At 38.3% G+C, this 17,689-nt stretch overlaps 5 protein-coding genes and 1 long non-coding RNA gene across 6 annotated transcripts; 2 read left to right on the forward strand and 4 right to left on the reverse strand.

Moving 5' to 3' along the window:
• Window positions 1–74: 74 nt before the first annotated feature.
• On the reverse strand, window positions 75–866 carry LOC145701813 (apolipoprotein D-like). The gene is made up of 4 exons (XM_081779028.1): window positions 765–866; window positions 439–720; window positions 341–396; window positions 75–299 (listed from the first exon to the last, which is right to left on the reverse strand). The coding sequence occupies exons 1-4, from the start codon at window positions 864–866 to the stop codon at window positions 281–283; spliced, it is 459 nt and encodes a 152-aa protein (XP_081635154.1). The 3' UTR covers window positions 75–280.
• Window positions 867–1,195: 329 nt separating this feature from the next.
• LOC145702666 (troponin T, slow skeletal muscle-like) lies at window positions 1,196–2,780 on the forward strand. The gene is made up of 7 exons (XM_081779922.1): window positions 1,196–1,284; window positions 1,335–1,457; window positions 1,555–1,619; window positions 1,667–1,743; window positions 1,835–1,918; window positions 2,180–2,327; window positions 2,598–2,780. The coding sequence occupies exons 2-7, from the start codon at window positions 1,376–1,378 to the stop codon at window positions 2,745–2,747; spliced, it is 606 nt and encodes a 201-aa protein (XP_081636048.1). The 5' UTR covers window positions 1,196–1,284; window positions 1,335–1,375; the 3' UTR covers window positions 2,748–2,780.
• Window positions 2,781–2,789: 9 nt separating this feature from the next.
• On the reverse strand, window positions 2,790–3,902 carry LOC145702671 (uncharacterized). The gene is made up of 6 exons (XM_081779926.1): window positions 3,808–3,902; window positions 3,656–3,754; window positions 3,518–3,606; window positions 3,377–3,479; window positions 3,141–3,332; window positions 2,790–2,993 (listed from the first exon to the last, which is right to left on the reverse strand). Exons 3-6 carry the CDS (start codon window positions 3,536–3,538, stop codon window positions 2,809–2,811), a joined length of 501 nt encoding a protein of 166 aa, XP_081636052.1. The 5' UTR covers window positions 3,539–3,606; window positions 3,656–3,754; window positions 3,808–3,902; the 3' UTR covers window positions 2,790–2,808.
• A 145-nt stretch (window positions 3,903–4,047) lies between these two features.
• Window positions 4,048–9,482, reverse strand: LOC145701814 (uncharacterized). Its single transcript, XM_081779029.1, has 6 exons — window positions 9,434–9,482; window positions 9,086–9,144; window positions 8,398–8,459; window positions 7,258–7,467; window positions 4,343–4,487; window positions 4,048–4,160 (listed from the first exon to the last, which is right to left on the reverse strand). Exons 2-6 carry the CDS (start codon window positions 9,123–9,125, stop codon window positions 4,048–4,050), a joined length of 570 nt encoding a protein of 189 aa, XP_081635155.1. The 5' UTR covers window positions 9,126–9,144; window positions 9,434–9,482.
• LOC145703853 (uncharacterized) lies at window positions 5,143–6,653 on the reverse strand. Its single transcript, XR_014134393.1, has 3 exons — window positions 6,396–6,653; window positions 6,041–6,354; window positions 5,143–6,002 (listed from the first exon to the last, which is right to left on the reverse strand). It is a non-coding gene; the product is annotated as an uncharacterized LOC145703853 (long non-coding RNA).
• A 5,943-nt stretch (window positions 9,483–15,425) lies between the features above and the next one.
• Window positions 15,426–16,776, forward strand: LOC145704558 (protein disulfide isomerase Creld1-like). Its single transcript, XM_081782011.1, has 5 exons — window positions 15,426–15,545; window positions 15,625–15,690; window positions 15,754–15,878; window positions 15,965–16,251; window positions 16,513–16,776. Exons 1-5 carry the CDS (start codon window positions 15,460–15,462, stop codon window positions 16,585–16,587), a joined length of 639 nt encoding a protein of 212 aa, XP_081638137.1. The 5' UTR covers window positions 15,426–15,459; the 3' UTR covers window positions 16,588–16,776.
• The last annotated feature ends 913 nt before the right edge of the window (window positions 16,777–17,689 follow it).

Here is a 17,689-nt window from a genome sequence, read left to right on the forward strand (position 1 = left end):
CGGGGAAGTGGTCGGAAATAAGCTCGGATATTGGTTAGGAAAAGCTGGAGAAATACTGAGAGTAGAAGTTACAAGTCATATTGATTTATTTCATTTTTGTAAGAAAGACTGTCGAATGTACATTTTAATTTGGCCAGTAGCTTTCCTTGTCGTAGGCGCAGTCGTTGGGATCTTGAGGAATGTTGAGAATTTCTGGTCTATCCCAAACGTCAGAAAAGCCTTTTGCGATTTCCATGAGTTCAGCCCATCGCTCTGGGTTGTTTTCCCGGATGTTCTGGTCTCACTCGAGCGAGAAGGAACTTAAATTATTGCTAGAAGAGATCAGATTATTTATAATTACCCGAAGTCTTCGCAGTTCATGACAATCGAATATTCATCGTAGTTGGTATCCATGATCTAAAATGACTTTAAATCAAGACAAAACATGTGAAAACAGACCCAGTAGTTAGCTCGCTCATCTCTTGACTCAATGAGTTGGTATCCGTAGTCGAAATAGACGAGAAGCTTGTTTGGGAAGTTGGCATCAAGAATCTTGGCGTTTCCGAGAATGCTCTGGAGTTCCAGGCCGCTGCCAGAGTTATCGCTGTACGGAATGATGTGGGAATTATTGACGGTGATGGTGGACGCATCGACGGGGCCGTACTCGGCGCCTCCGCATTTATCGTCGTCTCCAGAGAAAGAAACTGGAGTTCGAGCGTTTTCCCACCATTTACCGTAGTACTGAAAATTTATGAAATATTTAAAATTTGCAAAACACGTCTTACTCTGTCTAAGTCGAAGTCGGCGATGAGTGGAGGACTGTAGCAGCTTTTTCCAAAGGAGATAAGCTGGGCATTAGCTGCTGAAAATAAAATTGCTGTCTTCATCTTTTTTGTAATGATTTTGATGAACGAAGGGTTAGTTTTATTGAACTCGCCATCTGCGTTTTCCCAAGGTATAACTCCGCGTAACAGGTCTGGTGTTTTTGGGAACGAGTTCAATGAGGGTCAATTTTATGGCTTTAAAAATAGAATTGCATCAAATTAACGACAAGTTATGCAATAAAATGCTATGAGTTTAAACTTTAAAGTTCGTGAATTGACGTAAAAATGGCTCGTTTGGAATTTTTGCGTGGAAAGCGAAGAGACGAAGTGGAGGGATAGCTTCATCACATTTGCCACTGCAGTTTATCACATCTCATTTGCGCATAGAGTGTCTCTCACTAGGGTTTGATTTTTGCGCTTGTCTCTCTATCTCTCCATTTGCTCCTCGTTTGCGGTCCTCTAAGGTGTCCAGAGATAGCGAGTAAAATCACAAATTTCTTCCCTGAGAAAAACCATAAATCTTGCACTTAGGAAATTGAATCAAAGAAGAGCAAGTCCCAAAAGCAGACACGATGGAAGGTGGAGATGATTTTTTCAAGAAGCGCCTCGAGAAGGATTTGGCCGAACTCAAGAAAATGATCGACTCTCATTTCGGTAAATTATTATTTCTTTGGATTAAGTTTTATTAAAATTTTAATCATTTGTATTGAAAATTAATTATAAAACTCGAAACTTCACCGTGTGTTCACAGTTCAGCGGCAAAAGGATGAAGAGGAACTCGCTTCTCTTGAGAAGAAAATCGCTGAACGAAAAGAGGTACAGAAATGAACCCATAAAATTGATATTAAAAAAACCGACATTAGATGAGAGAACAGCAAAATGCCGAACGAGCTCGAAAGAATCAGGAAAGACGCGAGCGTGAACTCCGCGAAAAAGAGGCCAAAGCTTGGGCTCATAAATTTTTAATTATCAATGTCAAAAAATTTGAGATTTCGTTTATTTGGTACAATTAACACTTACTGAGCCGCAAACAAAGAAGCGGAAGAAGCACGTCGTCTGGAAGAAGAAGCACGAAAGAAGAAAGAAGCTATGGATAAGCTCAACAAACTCAACAGGTTACACTTCCATCACTCATTTTACAACACCTCAAATGCGATAATTGTCGCACTCATAAAAAAGCCGAGTCAGTGAATGATCGCGCTAGAATTTTGGATCTCTTCTTTTGACCTTGACGTCATATTTTGTCTTCCGCTTTGATACTCTTCAGCAATTTTCAGCTCGCTATCTAATTATAGCTCGGGTCCAAATTCTATGCGTTGAGACTATGTGCTTTTTGTGCTCTTATGTTTGTTCATAATACTCATCCTTGATTTCAGTGGTCAGCCAAGACAGCGAAAAGGCAAGGGTACTGCCCGAGATGTCAAAAAGAAGGTCCTTGCCGAACGACGAAAGCCTCTCAACATCGACCATATGGATCTTGATAAGCTCAAGCAGAAGGTCACCGAACTCTACGACTATCTTTCGGTAAGTCTCTTCCCTGAGTTATAAATTATAACCAGTGGGCTTTCACGTGGGACTACTGTAAGGCGGTTTTTGGTTTAAACTTTTTGGCACGCTTAGAAACAACGATCAGGCTTAGAACTCGTAAATAAAAGAGGAGCTTATGGCGATAAGTTGCTCTATAAGAGTCATCAGATTGAGCCCTACAAGTAACAGATTTATGACTTTACACGTCAACATCAAGGAAGTGAATTTTCCTTTTATACACCAGAACATCGATTCATGTTTCATTAGACCCTGGAAAACGAACGAGCCGACTTTGAAACCGACAACGACGAAAAGAAGTACGAAATGTCCACCCTCCGATACCGAGTCAATATGCTCTCCGGCGCCGCTTCAAAAGAAAAGACGAAACGAATCGGCCGAATTGGTGTCAAAAAATAAATTTTTACAGCATTGTGTTAATAAAAATCGAAGTGTATAATCTCGCATACAACATCTGGATTTATTCAGAAGGAGAATGAAGTGCAAAGAAAAAAATTGCCGACAAAATAAATAGTTTAGAGCGGCTATCTGGGCAATTTTCTTTTTCTTCGATAACGGGAGGTTGTGGTCGAGGGCCTCTAAGGCTATCATCCTCTATTTTATGGGAATCAAGATCAGTCTGGTTCGTGGTTTCTTCGTTTTTCACTTCTGTCAGTTACTTAATCGAGCGCAAAACGTATTCTTATTCATGCTGTGGTTGCAATTGCGGTTCCGTGGGTGAGCAAATCTCAACCGCCAAGTCCGTCATTATTCTCAAAAATAGAGATTGACTTGTTTAATTTTGTAACTGGCCTAAATCAGTAGCAGAGGCTTCTCTCTCTTGACCCTCAAAATTCAACGAGTCCGGCGTGGGTGAACGTTCTCGCGGTGAATCGACATCTTTTCCTTCCGGTCTGGGCCCTCGCGGGCTTGGATCCTCCTCTTTCATCGAACTGGCCTCGCTATCCAATTCACTGGACATTCTCGAGCTGGGAGTGGAGCTGTCTGAACACGTTCAATTTAAGAAGCTCAAGGAAACTATAGAATACCTGGCTGATCATAAGCTGCTTTGGTATCTTCATCGGAGGAAAGAGATAGAGATGATGACCTAGTTAAGCTGGACCTCGGAGTTGGCTCACTTTCATAGAATTCCTGAATTTCCCTTGCATACATTTTATGGTGCAGTTTACCTTGAGCATCAGTAAAATCATGACATTCTGCGTTTCAAAACCACCGAAAAGAGCTTCCGGGGTGGTTAAAAGATTCAGCTCGTGTCTTTCTGAAAATTTTACAATTTGAGTGCTTCTGTGTTGATCATTAGGTGGAACCTTGGGCTCCAAGTGCGTCCAAATGGGAGCTGATAATGTCAAAAGGGTCGCTCGCATTTTGATCGACAACGATCTTCCGGCCCCGCTCTAATTCGAGTGCTAAAGTCATTTCTTTGAAAATTTCTCTCGGCTGATGGCACGGCTGTTCTTACACGTTTTTATGTTCTTTAGAATCGAGCAAAGGATTTCTGGGTTCTTGAAGGACTCTCCAAAGTCGAAAACGGTTTGTCCCTCGTCCAGGAATCTGTTTATCTTTCATAGGATTTTTAAGAATGAGCGCACTCGGAAGTCGCACTACAACCACATCCCGTATTTTAACGCAGTATACGTTTTTTTTCGATCTTATCAATTTTTGATAATAAGCTTAATTTAATGGCATTGTCCTTCGTATTTTAATAATTATTGAAAATCCTTGACCAAATGAGAAGACCTTGTTCGTCGATAGAGCTGCTTAGTTCAACTTGCTCAACTTCCTTCTTTGTAATTTGCTCTTCTGATGCGCTTTCTGAATCTTAAATGCATATTTATTATCTATGCAACTACGCATTCCATTTTGGGTTCTCATAAAGGGGGAAGTAGTTATTGAAATAGAAAACGCACGTCGGAAAATTGAACATGAAAACATCCACGACTGATCTCTTTGAGAACTTCTAACGCTGGCTTTCGCTTTGGGAAAAAAATTATAACCTGATTTTTCTTCTTCTTCTTCTTCTTCTTCGCCTTCAGACTCACTGTACTTTCCGAAGCCCTTTCCAAATTGCTTTTCGTATTGGGATTCAAAATTGAAGGGGTCGGATGGAGCATCGACGCGAGGAGTTTCTGGCTCTTCGATCTGAAAAATCAAGTGTCAATGAAGGATTGTTGCAAAAGAGCCCTTCTTGCTTGTCAATCGAGAATTCCCACAGTCTTTCAGTCGAAACGGGACGCGGACTTTTGTTGTAAAAGGGCCTTTTCTTGTAAATTTGAAAAAACACTAGATACGCCAAAATAACACTCCTTATATATTTTTTTCGAATTGAATGACTCTTTTAACGTCATTCTTTAGCGTTTAAAATATTTTTTTTCGAAAAAAATTAAAATTTGAGAATTTTCAAAAATTTGTTTTTGCTATAAAATTGTCTCTGAGGTGTCAAAAAGATACATTTCCGTATCAAATGACTTAAAACATGCTAAACTTTCGTTTCAGATGCTTTCTTTACGTTTTATCCCTCTAGAAAAAAACTCTTCAAATTTACAAGAAAAGGCACTTTTACAAGAAAAATCCGCATCCCAGTCGAAACCACGCGAACCAAATTAAACAGCTACTTATGTTGTAGCGTGAAAGTGAACACCGTATTTTCCCGTTACATGAACTTCTTTTTTTTTTAATAGAAAATATCGTTATCATTTTAAAGAAAATCGGAAGAAATCTTCATGTGGTTTTAATTATCAACGGTTTCTCGACTTGTTTGCCGTCGTATAAATTTACAGTTTTTTTCCATCTTAAGAGGCCCCAACTTAAGAGGACTTTTGCGTCAATTTGGCCGATTTTGTCACCCTGAAAAATTCCAACTTAAGAGGACTTTCTCGATAATTTTTATTAATTTTTAGAAAATTTTTCTGCTAACAGTGAATCAATTGAAATTTTTTTTAGCAGTAAAAAAGCTAGAAATCTTTGACTGCTTTTCTGGCCATTTTGAAGTCGATGGCTTTGCAATGTCAGCTTCATCTGAAACTTGAATTTGCGGTTCTTCCTCAATATCTATCGGGGTTGCAGCTTGTGTTTCATCGATTTGAAGCGCCAGGAAATGCTCGATCAATTCTTCTTCATCTTGTTTCTCCAAGATACTTTCCAAAACGTCCAAGCCCTCGACTTCTTCAACAGTATCCTTGTATTCTTCTTCTTTGATCAATCCCGTATTGATCCAACTTCGCTTGAAGATTCCAGGGTTCATGTTCATGAAGATTTCGTTGGCTTTTTTCACGAGCTCTTCCTCCTTGATATTCAGATGATCGTGATCGACAATAAAATCATCGAGGAAGCAGCGGATTTTCTTCTTAAAATTACAAAAAACAAGATTATCGCAGGGTTGGTATACACCTTCTTTTGTTTGAAAATAAATTTTATATTTTTCGCGCAAAGATAAAAATAACACTGATCAAACTTTTCCTGTAGTCCCTGGTCGAAAAAAACACAAGTCCAGATTTTTGAACTTTGGAAGAAGCTTGTGAGCAGGGCAGTTATCGATATACATCAAATAACGCTGCGATGGATTTTTTTCTTTCAAAAAAGTCGAAAGACGAGTCAGCTCCAGAATAAATATCGGTCTTGTACACCAGGCGGAGGGATTCCAGTAAAGTCGAAAATCTCAAAATAAATAAGCTTGGTTTTTTTTCAATTTTTACCTTTAAAATCTCTGAATTCTACTTCATGATATTGGAGATTTTTAGGGGAAGAGGGCTTGGTTTCGTCATAGTTCGGGTTGGCCACTCGTTCGATCTGTTTTCTTGGGGCACTTTGCCACTTACTTCCTTGATTTCGTGTAATTATTGCAGGGCGGTAATCTTTTAGCGGCCCAAACACATTTATAGTCGGAATAAATGTAAACCGCTCTTTTTGATGAGCGATTTTTGACAGTTGATCATCAGATCCAAGCAAGATACGATTACGCGTGTCGATCTCTCGGTTGACGCCCGTTTCGTCACAGTTTAAAATAGCACTTTAATATAATAATTGCAAAAATAAATGATAATTTCTCACCTCAATGGATATTTAGAACGACAGGCTCGTAAACGCTGAATTTCAAAATTTTTCTCATCTTCAGTGAGATATACAACATCAGTGTTTTTCGAGGTTTTTCGTCCATAATCACGAATAATTCGTGTGACAAAGCGTGAAGAAATACACAGATTTTGTATCTCTTTGTCTTCGGGAAAGTTTTCATCAATCATTTTTCGCAACCATCTTGCAGCTCCACGAAGTTTCATTTTATGTTGGCGTTGAGGGTAAAGTTCCTTGATTTTTCTTCTAGCTTCTGCATTGATGAAGATTTCTTCTGTGTTAGTTGAAATTTATGCTTCGATTTCGATGACAGGATCGTAAACCTTTTGTTATAAAGGTTTGTAAATGTACACTTCGGGATATCGTGTCCATGTTGCTTTCGGTACAGATCATTTACAGCCTTTTTAGCATTCCTCTTGTTCGCACCATTCACCAAAATCTCTGCATACTTCTTTTTCTCTGCCATCGTCATGTGAATTCTCTTTTCGGACATGTTTCCAGCAAAATATGTTTCGAGGAATGAATTAGTAAAAATTAAAAACATGGGCGCGTGCCTTGTTCTGGAAATAATCATAGCCTTGTTAATATTCGATCTTTCAGTGGAAAAACCAAATTTTAACTTCTCTGTTGTTGTGTGGCTTTAAAATTAGTGAGAAGAGAATTTTAAGATATGTATACCTGGCTCGACTCAAAAATTTCCAACTTAAGAGGACTTTTTCTTGGCCCTTGTAATCTCAAAAGGCCTCTAAAGATGGAAAAAAACTGTATATCATGTAATAGTGGTTAAAGTCGCTCTAGGAACGCGTATCTTATCAACCAGGGGACTATCATTTTTGAATACCTGGTCTGGCACCACGGTATCTTGCCGAGTCAGTGCTTTGAAATCACTGTACTGCTCAGCAGTGAGAGACTCGGCTCGATTTCGTTGCTGCTCGCTTTCTGGCTCTTCGTCAATAATTATTTGAGATTCCAAAGGCTCAACGCCTAGTTGGTCGAGTTCTTCTTCCAATACTTTGACAATTTTGTGGTAAACTTGCATACCGTGCGTTTTCTAAAACAAAAAAGTTTTCACGAAACAGTACAGTCAATATTTCAGGCTCTACTGTTCCAAAAATTGATGGTCAATTTATGCGTCCAATTTTCCTGAATTTGCATAAACCATGAGACGGTTTTACGTACAAAACATGAAAAATTCTCCTTTTTTAAGGATATACCCGATAAAATTGAACTTTCATAGCGCCTAAATACGAAGTCGGATCATTTTTATTTCAAAAGCAATCCTACCTAAAATTGTGCGTTAAATTAAATTATGGTACTTTTTTAGAAATTTTCATTAGAATTTTCCTCTCTAGAGCGATTTGAAAATGAACTCTCTCGATTTCTCGAAATGTTTCCACTAAATTGCTAAAACTGAACCGTATTCTGTATTGCAATGATGCTAAGCTACAAGATTGATGGGATCAAATTCTTAAACTCGATCGAATTTTTATTCTAGTGTTCTCTTCTTTTATACCCTTGTTTTTCTTCTCTGCGCGTTTTTTCGCGTGCTACCAATCAGAGCGGTGCGCTCAACCACGCACTTTCTCTCGGAAAAGAGGAGTCGAGTGAGTGAGCTCCCAGCGCGCCGCTTTGTAGAGCTTTTACGCGCTGAGTAGCCCTCAATGAAATGGCTCTAGAATCGGTTTCCTTCGGAATTAACGAAAAGTAAACCATCAAAATTGTACATAATGGTCTAAAGAACTTATATATCGAAAATTCTCGACCGATTTATACAAAAAATTTCGAGTAATCGAGAGAGTAAGATTTGAAATCGCTCTAAAGAGAAAAATTCAAATGAAAAAATTTAAAGAATTACCAGATTTGAGTTCTACGTGCATTTTAACGTAGAATTGCTTTTGAAATATAAATGATCCTACGTCGCATTTCGGCGCTATAAAAGTTCAATTTTATCGGGTATATCCTTAAATAGCTGAGGAAATACCTTGGTAAACTCGACAAGTTCTTTGTCCGTTTCCACTTCAAAGTCATTCGATTCGCCGAGAGCTAAGATAATGGATTAGCCTGTCATGAAAACCCTTCTGCTATTTTCTAGAGCCACGTAAGTAAAGGCCCAAAGAAGAGATAAGGCTCTTAATTCTTCATTATCAATCAAATGTTAAAGGAAGGTCTAAATCCACTTTGATAGAAACTTATCAATATTTACTCCAGCGAACATAAATGTTCCCGTGCGAAACATATGTTAACGTAAATCATTCAAGGTACAAGGCCCAATTTTTTATTTCTCCGCTAATCCCTTGTTAGCTCCGTTTTCTGAATGCTCCATTATTTTCTGGAGACTCATTAATTATCATTAACGGTGTGAAATAATATCTTCGCGGTATAATTTATGATTACGCAAATTAACGCGCGAATCTAGTTTTGCATAAACTATCGATTTTGATAACACAAAGATGCATCGTCTATCAAAACCTCTTATGGCTGGGGAGACTTTGTAATTAGCTGCTAAGTCGGGCTCTAAAATAAATTCATCCACATCGATTATTTGAAAAAGTCAAATAGATGGGGCTGTGCTGGATACATATTATCCAAACAACGTGTCTAGATAAGTGTTATTTATTATTCGTAATAATCTTGGCCGCCGCGTTTCCGAAAAAATTAAAATGCCTTACCGAGACCGTCTTCGATTTCGGCTGCAGCAACTTCTTCCATTTGCTCTCGCCATGCTGGGCTTTCTTTTTACGTTATTAAATTTGCATTCAAGAAGTTCTATCTCAAGTGTAATTACCGATAAGAGGTTCAAACTGACACACTTTGCTTCAATGTAATTACTTTTTAGAAGCCCTCTGTATTTTAGACAAATTTTATCAATTTCAAACTGCTCTTTATATAATTATCAAGCTCTTACTTAGAAGATGAATTAATAAATAATAATCGGAATATCAAGAAAACCAAATAAATGAAAACAATTTAGTTATCGAAAGCAGACGAATTACGGCTTAGTAGAACAATTAAGTAACGGTCCTTCGAGATCCGCTGAAGTTGCAAGAGGAAATTGAGAAAACTGCTCAACTGTTTTCAGTTTCAACATTATTCTTTCGAAGTTGGGGTGCAAATACACCACCATTTATTATTATTCTATCCATTTAGATGATCAAAGAGCTTAGAATTTAGATAATATTTTGCTTAAACCGAGCCTGGTACAACCAACAAATATCTTCCTTTTTAGGGAATCACAATTTAATTAAATTTTAGATGTTTTACTGAATTTTAATAATTTTTTAATTACCCATCATGTTCACATGTTCCCTAGATGGTTGGTCATCCAAAATAATGTAAAAATAGCCAACACATCAATTAGACATAAGCCGCTTTGGTTAGCAAAGCTCTTAATGAACAACGATAAAGTCAGTTTTTGAACTGCTTATATATGCTAGCAGACTTATGATAGCGCTAATTGGAGAGTGAGATACCCATAACTTTGGTCATGGCCTTCTTGGTTTTGAAATTCTCTGCAGAAATTAGACAGGCAAAGTTTTTCAGTTTGAAAGCTCAAAGGGCAGCTGGAAACGTTCCAGATGATCAGAAGACTTAGCACGACTCAGCATGACACCACTCCTCATACAGACGATCGCGTTTCCAAGTTAGAAAGCCTTGGAAAGTCATCTCCTGATCCAAATCAGACGAGAAGATGCTTTGCTGGTTTAATTTTATTTATCATTCATTAAGAAAAATCGGCGCGGAAATTTAATTAAATTGTATTTAGTAGTAAAGGTAACTGATACTGACTGTCAGTCACTATCAACCTTTGATGCGTAAATTACTGTATAATACTGTATCGGCAATACAATCTATCTGCTTATTGAACTTCTGTTGAGGTCAGAGCTGCACGTTTTCTGAGCTGTTGCTCTTCCTAGGTCAGCGATTTGGAGGAGAGGTTTTTCTATTCGAGGACTTTAAGAAGTCCCTAAATTAGCATTTAATGTATATTTATCTATATGTTTGTGTGAGGTTTCGTGGTCGTATATAATGTCCAAAGCAGGTATCGACTTGGGCCGATATTTATCGTCATATAAATTAGGGCCTGATTCCCTTGAATTTAATAGAACGGCGCAGAGAACGGAACCCCGCGCGTTATTTTCTGCGCTGCTCAGATGGCGCACGCGAGCGGCGGCGCGATATGCGCGCAAATGATGAAAAGCAAAATTTGATAGTGATGATCGGAATTTCCACTGAGTGAGCATTGTTTTTTATGGTGAAAGTTTTTATACAGGACGAAATTTGAAGAATCCTCGAAAGAGATTATTTGAAAGAACAGACAACAAGTTTGAAGAACTTTTGATACTTCCATCGGTAAGTCATTTTTATCAGGAGACAGACAGAACGTCGAATTTTATAGCAGAGAAATAATAAAGTAATAAAAACTTTCTTCTTTTAATTAAAAATATATTGCTGAATCGGAGATTTAGTGAGCTACTAATCAATTGAGTTGAAAAATTTTAGAATTTAGGCATTTTTCTTTAATTATTTACTTTATAAAGCTTCTTCTGAATGAAAATAACGAGGATTATGCAGAAATATCTTACTGAAATCACCCCCCAATTCATGTTCATGTTCTATGTTTCAAAAATAATCTACTTGAGTCAGTTTACATTCCCCATTTCCGACCCACCTATGTTCTGAACTTACGTGATACGGATGGAAGAACCTCTTTTCACGTGTTTTCCAAGAGATCCGTAAAAATATTCAAAACAATTTAGCGGGTTTTAGAAATTTTTAAAGAGCCGAAATTCGATTATCATGAACTCTTCATTTAAGCGCTACCGCAAAGTTATTTTTTTCCTCTTCCTGAAATTGAGCACTTTGGTCAACTACAGTTACTGTAGCTGCCTTTCGAATACTTTAGACAAGAAATAATAACGGTTCGAGTATTTCCCTTTGATTGGTGTGTATAAATAGCAGTGAGATTTTTGCGTTCGGCTTTTCTTCCGCTCTGAGCTGTTCAGTTCCAAAGAAGAACTTTAATTGTTTTCACCAAGTCATTCAATCCGTTTGTTACCCGAGAAAAGCGCCAGATCAGTTGGAGACTTGAAGACAGCTAAAATAAATAGCAAACGGCTAAGCTCAAGCATTGAAATGGCACTACTACGTTCAAGTGTAAAACTTCAAATTTTGCTTCAACAAGCATTTTTTTCGAGTCAAAAATCAACTTTGACGATTGGGAGGGTGATAAGACGAATTTTCTTTTCATGATAAAATTTTATACGTGGAACCGATATACAAAACAACTGTACAAAAACAGTGATAGTCAATTAATATCGTGCACCCGATATACGCCAGATAAAAGCCCCTTCTTTGTACCATGTACGTTCACCCGAACAAAAAACTGATTAGGAACTATCGATTGTTCGGAGTTTTTTTGGAAGCTGATTTTTGTTTTCAGAATAAAAAGAGCTTTTCATCTTTCGCGTTTTCAGGAGAACGCTACTTGAGGATGCCGCATAAAATATAATATTTTCGAGTGGTCTAGCTAACTCTAACTTGCCAGTAAAAATGCACTGACACCGTTTGTTTTATATTATCCACCCGTTTTTCGAACCCCTCTAGAAAAGGGATGAGGACATCCTGAGATTATTTTAGCCCCCCTACGCCACAGAATAGACCTTTACCTCTTATTTTAGCTGCATTGAGACACTGTATGATGTCTGTACTCCGAGTCCATAGACTCCCCAAAAGGGGTCAAAATGAGCGAAATCGGGTTTTTCCGGCTTAATGACGTCATAAGTCAAAGAACATGTGACAATAACTTTTTCTAAGTACCCCTACGCCACTGATCAGAGTCTGATCATCAGACCCTAAGCTAAATTCTGGTACTTTAGGGAACCCTCTGTGATAACTGTGGTCGGAGAGCATAGACTCCCCAGCTTGGGTTAATATAAAACAAACGGTGTCAGTGACTTTCTGGGCTACTTTTGAGATTGATTTAAAATAAACATTTTGCAGTTAGTTTTTATCAATCAGAAAGAAGAGACTTTCTTTGACAGTTTTAATTAGACAAGGCGAATTTTTTTCGTATTGAACTGACGAGCTTGGTTATCGATCTTCATGGCTCATTATTAGAACGTATAGTATAGAACGGCAGTAAGCTTAAACGTTCGCTTTCCGTGAAAGTCGGAAGTCCGATTTAAGATGACCGATTTAAAGCAGCGCATCTCGCGAGTTTTCTGACGCGTAATCGAGCTCAGCCCAAGATCCCAAAAATCCATTCGCTTGATTATTTGCGTTAGGGGATCCAGAACGGCTCAATTTCCTGCGTAACACGTTCTAATGATTAGCAGCTCCTTTTCTAACATTAATTCTTAATAACCCTAGCTTTGTTGCAGGTGAGTAAAAACCAAACAAATTGTCTGTTGTAAAGGAAAACTTTGTCAATGGTGTGTTGTATTGTGGCTTGAACGGCCGAGCCTGTTGGCCCAAAAGAAATTTGTTGATTAAATTATTCCTTGAGATTATTAAATTTGTAACTATCTGTAAGCTGATTCGCGGATTTCTACTTTCAATAAAATTCAATCATCGCGAATTGATAAATTGGTGAAAATCGAAACCAAGAGCAACTATGCACATTAGCATCTTTTGGCATATTTGCTAAATTTGAAATCAGAAATTCAGAAATAATAACTGTAAATAACTCGAAAAACGAGGAACTTGCCTAAATGCTGCGAAGATAAACTTTATCGGGTTATTTTTTTGGCAGAATTAACAGCCTTTTTCCACAGTTATGAGGCCATCTAAGCATTGAACTTGTAATCTGTGCATTGACTCTTTGAATTGGATTCCCATCCGGCACTCAAATATTTTGACTGCCACGTGCTGGGATCAGGAAGCTGTCTGGGTTCTCTTGCACAAGTTTCGCTCCTTCCGTTTTTTCGAGAAGCCGCAAATGTTTAGCGGTAGAAAAACACGGAATCCTTCACTTGATTTAACCACCAAAATTGTTGGGTCCACATCTTCCTCGAAAAATAACAGCGTCACTTTCTTAAATTAATCATTTTAACAACCGAAGGTCGCGAAGTCAACAAATTTTTACCCTATTTCTTGGGAATCAAAAAGGAAAGGTTCAATGCGCGTCGGGTACCGCAACAAGGTTCAACTGTGGCTCCTTCTTGCGGCGTAGGAATCTTAATCAAGAATTGCTAAAATATTCTAAATGACGTTGTCTCATCATGAGAGGAGGGGAGATAAACCAGTGCGAGAATTCTAGCACTCGCATGTCTTTATGGAAGCCTGTCATTTTATCGAAACAGTTGAATAGAACGTTATATTCCTGTTTTATCCGTCGATAGTTCGGATGGAATTTTTCAAAGAAAATTTTTGAACAGATAAAAAAGCCTATGCATTTGAACTTGCTGCATTTGATAGTTGGAAAAATGTATGATAATCGTGTAAACATTCGTTGGTAAAATAAACTAGACAAGGGATAATAACCATCAAACACGATACATACGGTTTGAAACCTTTTAGATTTTCTTTTGATAACTATATCTGCACAGTGGGGAGTCTCCAGTTGAGAGATACACATCGTTGTCTTTCAAGATAGATAGCAAGATATCCAACTGGGGCTCGGACCAGCTGGTGTATGTTGCGCCCTCTTTTGGATGAGATCATAGATAAAAACGCGAAACCAGCAATTTTTATTATGAAAATTTTGATTTTGAAATGAGTCAAATTGAACTAGAGTAGCGTCATCAATCAAAAGGCACAATATTTCTTCTGAACATTTATCTACCATTTTTATGAATGTTATCCCGAATAAAACTTATGTGACATAAATTATGTTTTGCTAAATTATTTTTCGATTTTCATCGACCTTGCTAATGCAATAAGAATTCTGAATAAAAATAATTCATGCTGATATGCTTCCACTGGTAACCCTAATATTTAGTTTGAACACGAAGATCCTTTAATCAATTTCGAAAACTGAAGACTCAGCGAAGACCTCACGAAATTACTTGTAAATACGTTTTTTAACATGTTAAGACTTTTAGCGCTGGGTATTGTTTTAATATCGCAGCATGCTTGCCACGCAAGGGTGAACATAACAGTGTCGTTGTGTACCGCAAAAGGGAACTCAATCAAGAAGACACACAATGGATACCTGAGTGGTGGTGCCGGAGAACAAGGGGCGCTTTTTATTCGTCTTTCGCCGAAGGGATATTTCAGATTAAAAAATTCGCTCTCTCTAGGAACGGTTTTGTATAACAGCTTAGAATTGAAGGAACAGTTGTATTTCCGCACTAGTAAATTTGCATCAGCGCACTTAAGGAGACACCTCACTTTATTTGTAAGAAAAGTTTAGGAAAATGCGTAAACTAATAAAACCCCCTATCCAAACTAGAGTTCTTTAAAAGTGCTCAGAAGCAAAACCTTAATCCCGTGACAGATATTTATTTCTACGTTCACAAAGCCCCTCCTCTAGAATCTGATTTACATAAGTCAGCTCATCCCTTTCAAACACAAGCGCAAAATATTAGAAATTCGATTAAAACTCGCTCGGGAAATCCGAGCTAGCTCAGTCTTCTAAATCCTGAAAAATCAAATCATCGCCAAAGGAAATGACGCTTAATTTTTCTGCACCGCTGAAATTTTGAAACGTTCCATTAATAAACGATAGCGTCATGAGGCGGAAATTTTATTTTATCTTCGAATCTTGAAACTGAAGGTCTTAGACTGTTTTTTTCTTCGCAAGATCAGTTAATGTTATTCGACAAATTAAATAATCGTGCGCCGCGTTCATCGTCAAATTTACTTTTATTCAAAACTAGTATTTTTTTCATCAAAAACTGCCGTTATCGCGTTCAATTTGGCTTCTTTGAAATTTCAATTTAGAAATTTTGTGAATATGCAAAACTAGCACTGCTAAGAATAATCAATAGTGCTGTTTTCAAGCAGTTTTAAAACCTTGAGAATCGCTCTCTACTGTATAACTGAAAGACTAAACCGTTAAAAAGATGTGGGTACAAGCACCGTCGAATATCCAGGTAATCTGATGCGAGCTTCACAAATCGAGGTCCACTACCGATCGAGAGATATTCTCTGTCTGGAGCAACTGACCATTCAAGAAGGAACTTACCGGTAAGTCTATCTTTTAGGGAACTCAACCGTGATCTTGCGTCAGTCACGTGTACCTAACCCTAACCATTTTCATTTTCAGAATCGATTTGATACAAAACTGGGACCAGAATTCTTTCGTGCCGAAACACGGCTGGGAATCGCAAACGTAAGTTTCTTACACAAATCAACTGTATCGAAACCAAAGGGCGGCTGGATTAATTCATTTCAGCGGACGAAAAGCATCCTTATGGAGCAATTCCTGCTCGCCAGAAGCGTTTAGGTGGTTGACGAAAAACGAACATTTCAAGGAGCACTGCCACAGTCATCTTTTTATGCAACATCGACGTGGAGATTGTAAGTTTTTTTAATATTCAAAACTGGGTCAAATTTGCTCGAACACTTTTTGAATTGGACGAAACAATTTGAAACGCAAATTCTAGCGCAACGATGTACAAATACTTTTATACGACAAAGATGCGGCGCGAATTCTGATTGCGCCGACACTCAAAAGGGACCGAGATGTCTTTGCCACAAAGGCTACAAATGGAGTGACAGAACGCAGAGTTGCCAAGATATCGACGAATGCAACAGTGGAAGTGTTTTGTCGCCATGTAAAGGTAATAGTAAGTGTCATAATACAGAAGGATCCTTCTTCTGCGAATGCCCACCTGGACTCACGGGTGAATACTGCCATTGGGACATCGACGAGTGCGCTGAGGGAACACAGGTGAGATTCTTGAAAACCATAAATATCCGAATTACAATGAAATATAAATATTTTATTTATTAGCACTATATTGAACATCATTCACTTGAAAATAATATTCGGTGTATATCCGGTGTATATTATAATGATATTTTTCCGTCGATAAGGTCATCTGTTCTTCCTTGAAACCTAGCACGTAACATGTCCATCAAAAATGGTCTCTAGAAACGTGAAAGAGTATCCAGCGTATAATTTACCCATGGAGCTAATGAGCCCGTTAAGGTTTGCGATGGTAAGACCTCCACTTGTACCAACGCATACGGCTCGTACACTTGCACTTGTAAGGACCAGTTCTAAAAATCTGTTTGACTCGACGGTTTTCGAACCTGAGAATCCATTTTTGCTGAACTTGTAAAAAGACAGGCTTTCGGAAGGATGCGTATACTGACAAGAGCTGTCAAGACATTGACGAATGCGCCGAAGGTACCGACTCCTGCTGGGGCGGCGCTGAATGCATCAATCTCCTCGGCAAACACACATGCAAGTGCCCAGGCAGGGTTTTTTCACGTTTTAAAAGAAACGCAGAGAACTTGCGGCTTCTTTGCGCGGCCAGATGATCAAGTGAGCGGCGCTCATTTGAATCACTAGCGGGTTTTCGAACATATTTCTGAACGATTTCACCTGTAATAACTGCTCTTTGATTCTGAGAAAGAGAAGCTTCTATTTTTCATCTTCTGGACTTTCCTTTCTATACTTTTCCAAAAAACGCAAAGGTTCGCTAAAATACACGTAATTCTTTTTCTGAGAAGACATTTCTTACTCACTTGAAAAACGAAATTACCGCCCGTTTTTTAACTAAATCAACGTTGCAGGTAACCAAAAGTGACAAATTCGATTGTTCTACTCGAGTAGGATTTTGAAAGGAATCCAACGGACAAGTCGGAAACATGTCTTTTCCACGCATTCAAGTGTCACCCGTCCTTAATCCATTGATAATTGCAAGTGTTGTACACGGTTAGACCGATAGCGTGAACGTTATTCAATCTTGGAATCTTTGAGTTCAGTTAAAAATTCAAATGCAATTAAAATAGCTTGCTTTTTGCTTTTTTACAAAAAAAAACACTTGATCAAGCTATGACAAATTCGCAACGCCGTCTTAAATCTTCTAAATCAATTTTTGAATGAATCTTCTAAATGAATTAATGAAAATTCAAACTATGCAAAAACCAGTCAAAGATGGCTTTGCCGGCGACGGATTTTTCTGCGAAGATTTCGACGAATGCGCGACTGATAGCCACCAGTGCCATGAAGACGCAATGTGCGCTAACCGCTTAGGGAGCTACGAGTGTATCTGTAATGACGGCTTCACGGGCAATGGAACGCACTGTGAAATACCGGAACCGGAAGAGGAGCGATTCTCGATTCTTGAGCGAATAATGCAACCTCTTGGAATGTGGTC

Source organism: Oikopleura dioica, chromosome PAR (genome assembly GCF_907165135.1).
Source record: "Oikopleura dioica chromosome PAR, OKI2018_I68_1.0, whole genome shotgun sequence".
NCBI lineage: Eukaryota > Metazoa > Chordata > Appendicularia > Copelata > Oikopleuridae > Oikopleura > Oikopleura dioica.

Coding starts and splice junctions, on each gene's coding strand:
- LOC145701813 (XM_081779028.1), bottom strand. CDS start 866: ATGAAGACAGCAATTTTATTTTCAGCAGCTAATGCCCAGCTTATCTCC. Junction 721..764: donor CCGACTTCGACTTAGACAGA/GTAAGACGTGTT, acceptor ATAAATTTTCAG/TACTACGGTAAATGGTGGGA. Junction 397..438: donor ATGAGCGAGCTAACTACTGG/GTCTGTTTTCAC, acceptor AAGTCATTTTAG/ATCATGGATACCAACTACGA.
- LOC145702666 (XM_081779922.1), top strand. CDS start 1,376: ATGGAAGGTGGAGATGATTTTTTCAAGAAGCGCCTCGAGAAGGATTTG. Junction 1,620..1,666: donor AAATCGCTGAACGAAAAGAG/GTACAGAAATGA, acceptor AACCGACATTAG/ATGAGAGAACAGCAAAATGC. Junction 1,744..1,834: donor GAACTCCGCGAAAAAGAGGC/CAAAGCTTGGGC, acceptor CTGAGCCGCAAA/CAAAGAAGCGGAAGAAGCAC.
- LOC145702671 (XM_081779926.1), bottom strand. CDS start 3,538: ATGATTTTACTGATGCTCAAG. Junction 3,333..3,376: donor AGCAGCTTATGATCAGCCAG/GTATTCTATAGT, acceptor GAACGTGTTCAG/ACAGCTCCACTCCCAGCTCG. Junction 2,994..3,140: donor AGCCTCTGCTACTGATTTAG/GCCAGTTACAAA, acceptor AACTGACAGAAG/TGAAAAACGAAGAAACCACG.
- LOC145701814 (XM_081779029.1), bottom strand. CDS start 9,125: ATGGAAGAAGTTGCTGCAGCCGAAATCGAAGACGGTCTCG. Junction 8,460..9,085: donor CGAAATCGAAGACGGTCTCG/GTAAGGCATTTT, acceptor CCATTATCTTAG/CTCTCGGCGAATCGAATGAC. Junction 4,161..4,342: donor AGAAGAAGAAGAAAAATCAG/GTTATAATTTTT, acceptor TTTAAGATTCAG/AAAGCGCATCAGAAGAGCAA.
- LOC145704558 (XM_081782011.1), top strand. CDS start 15,460: ATGCGAGCTTCACAAATCGAGGTCCACTACCGATCGAGAGATATTCTC. Junction 15,546..15,624: donor ATTCAAGAAGGAACTTACCG/GTAAGTCTATCT, acceptor TTTCATTTTCAG/AATCGATTTGATACAAAACT. Junction 16,252..16,512: donor AGTGCGCTGAGGGAACACAG/GTGAGATTCTTG, acceptor GAGCCCGTTAAG/GTTTGCGATGGTAAGACCTC.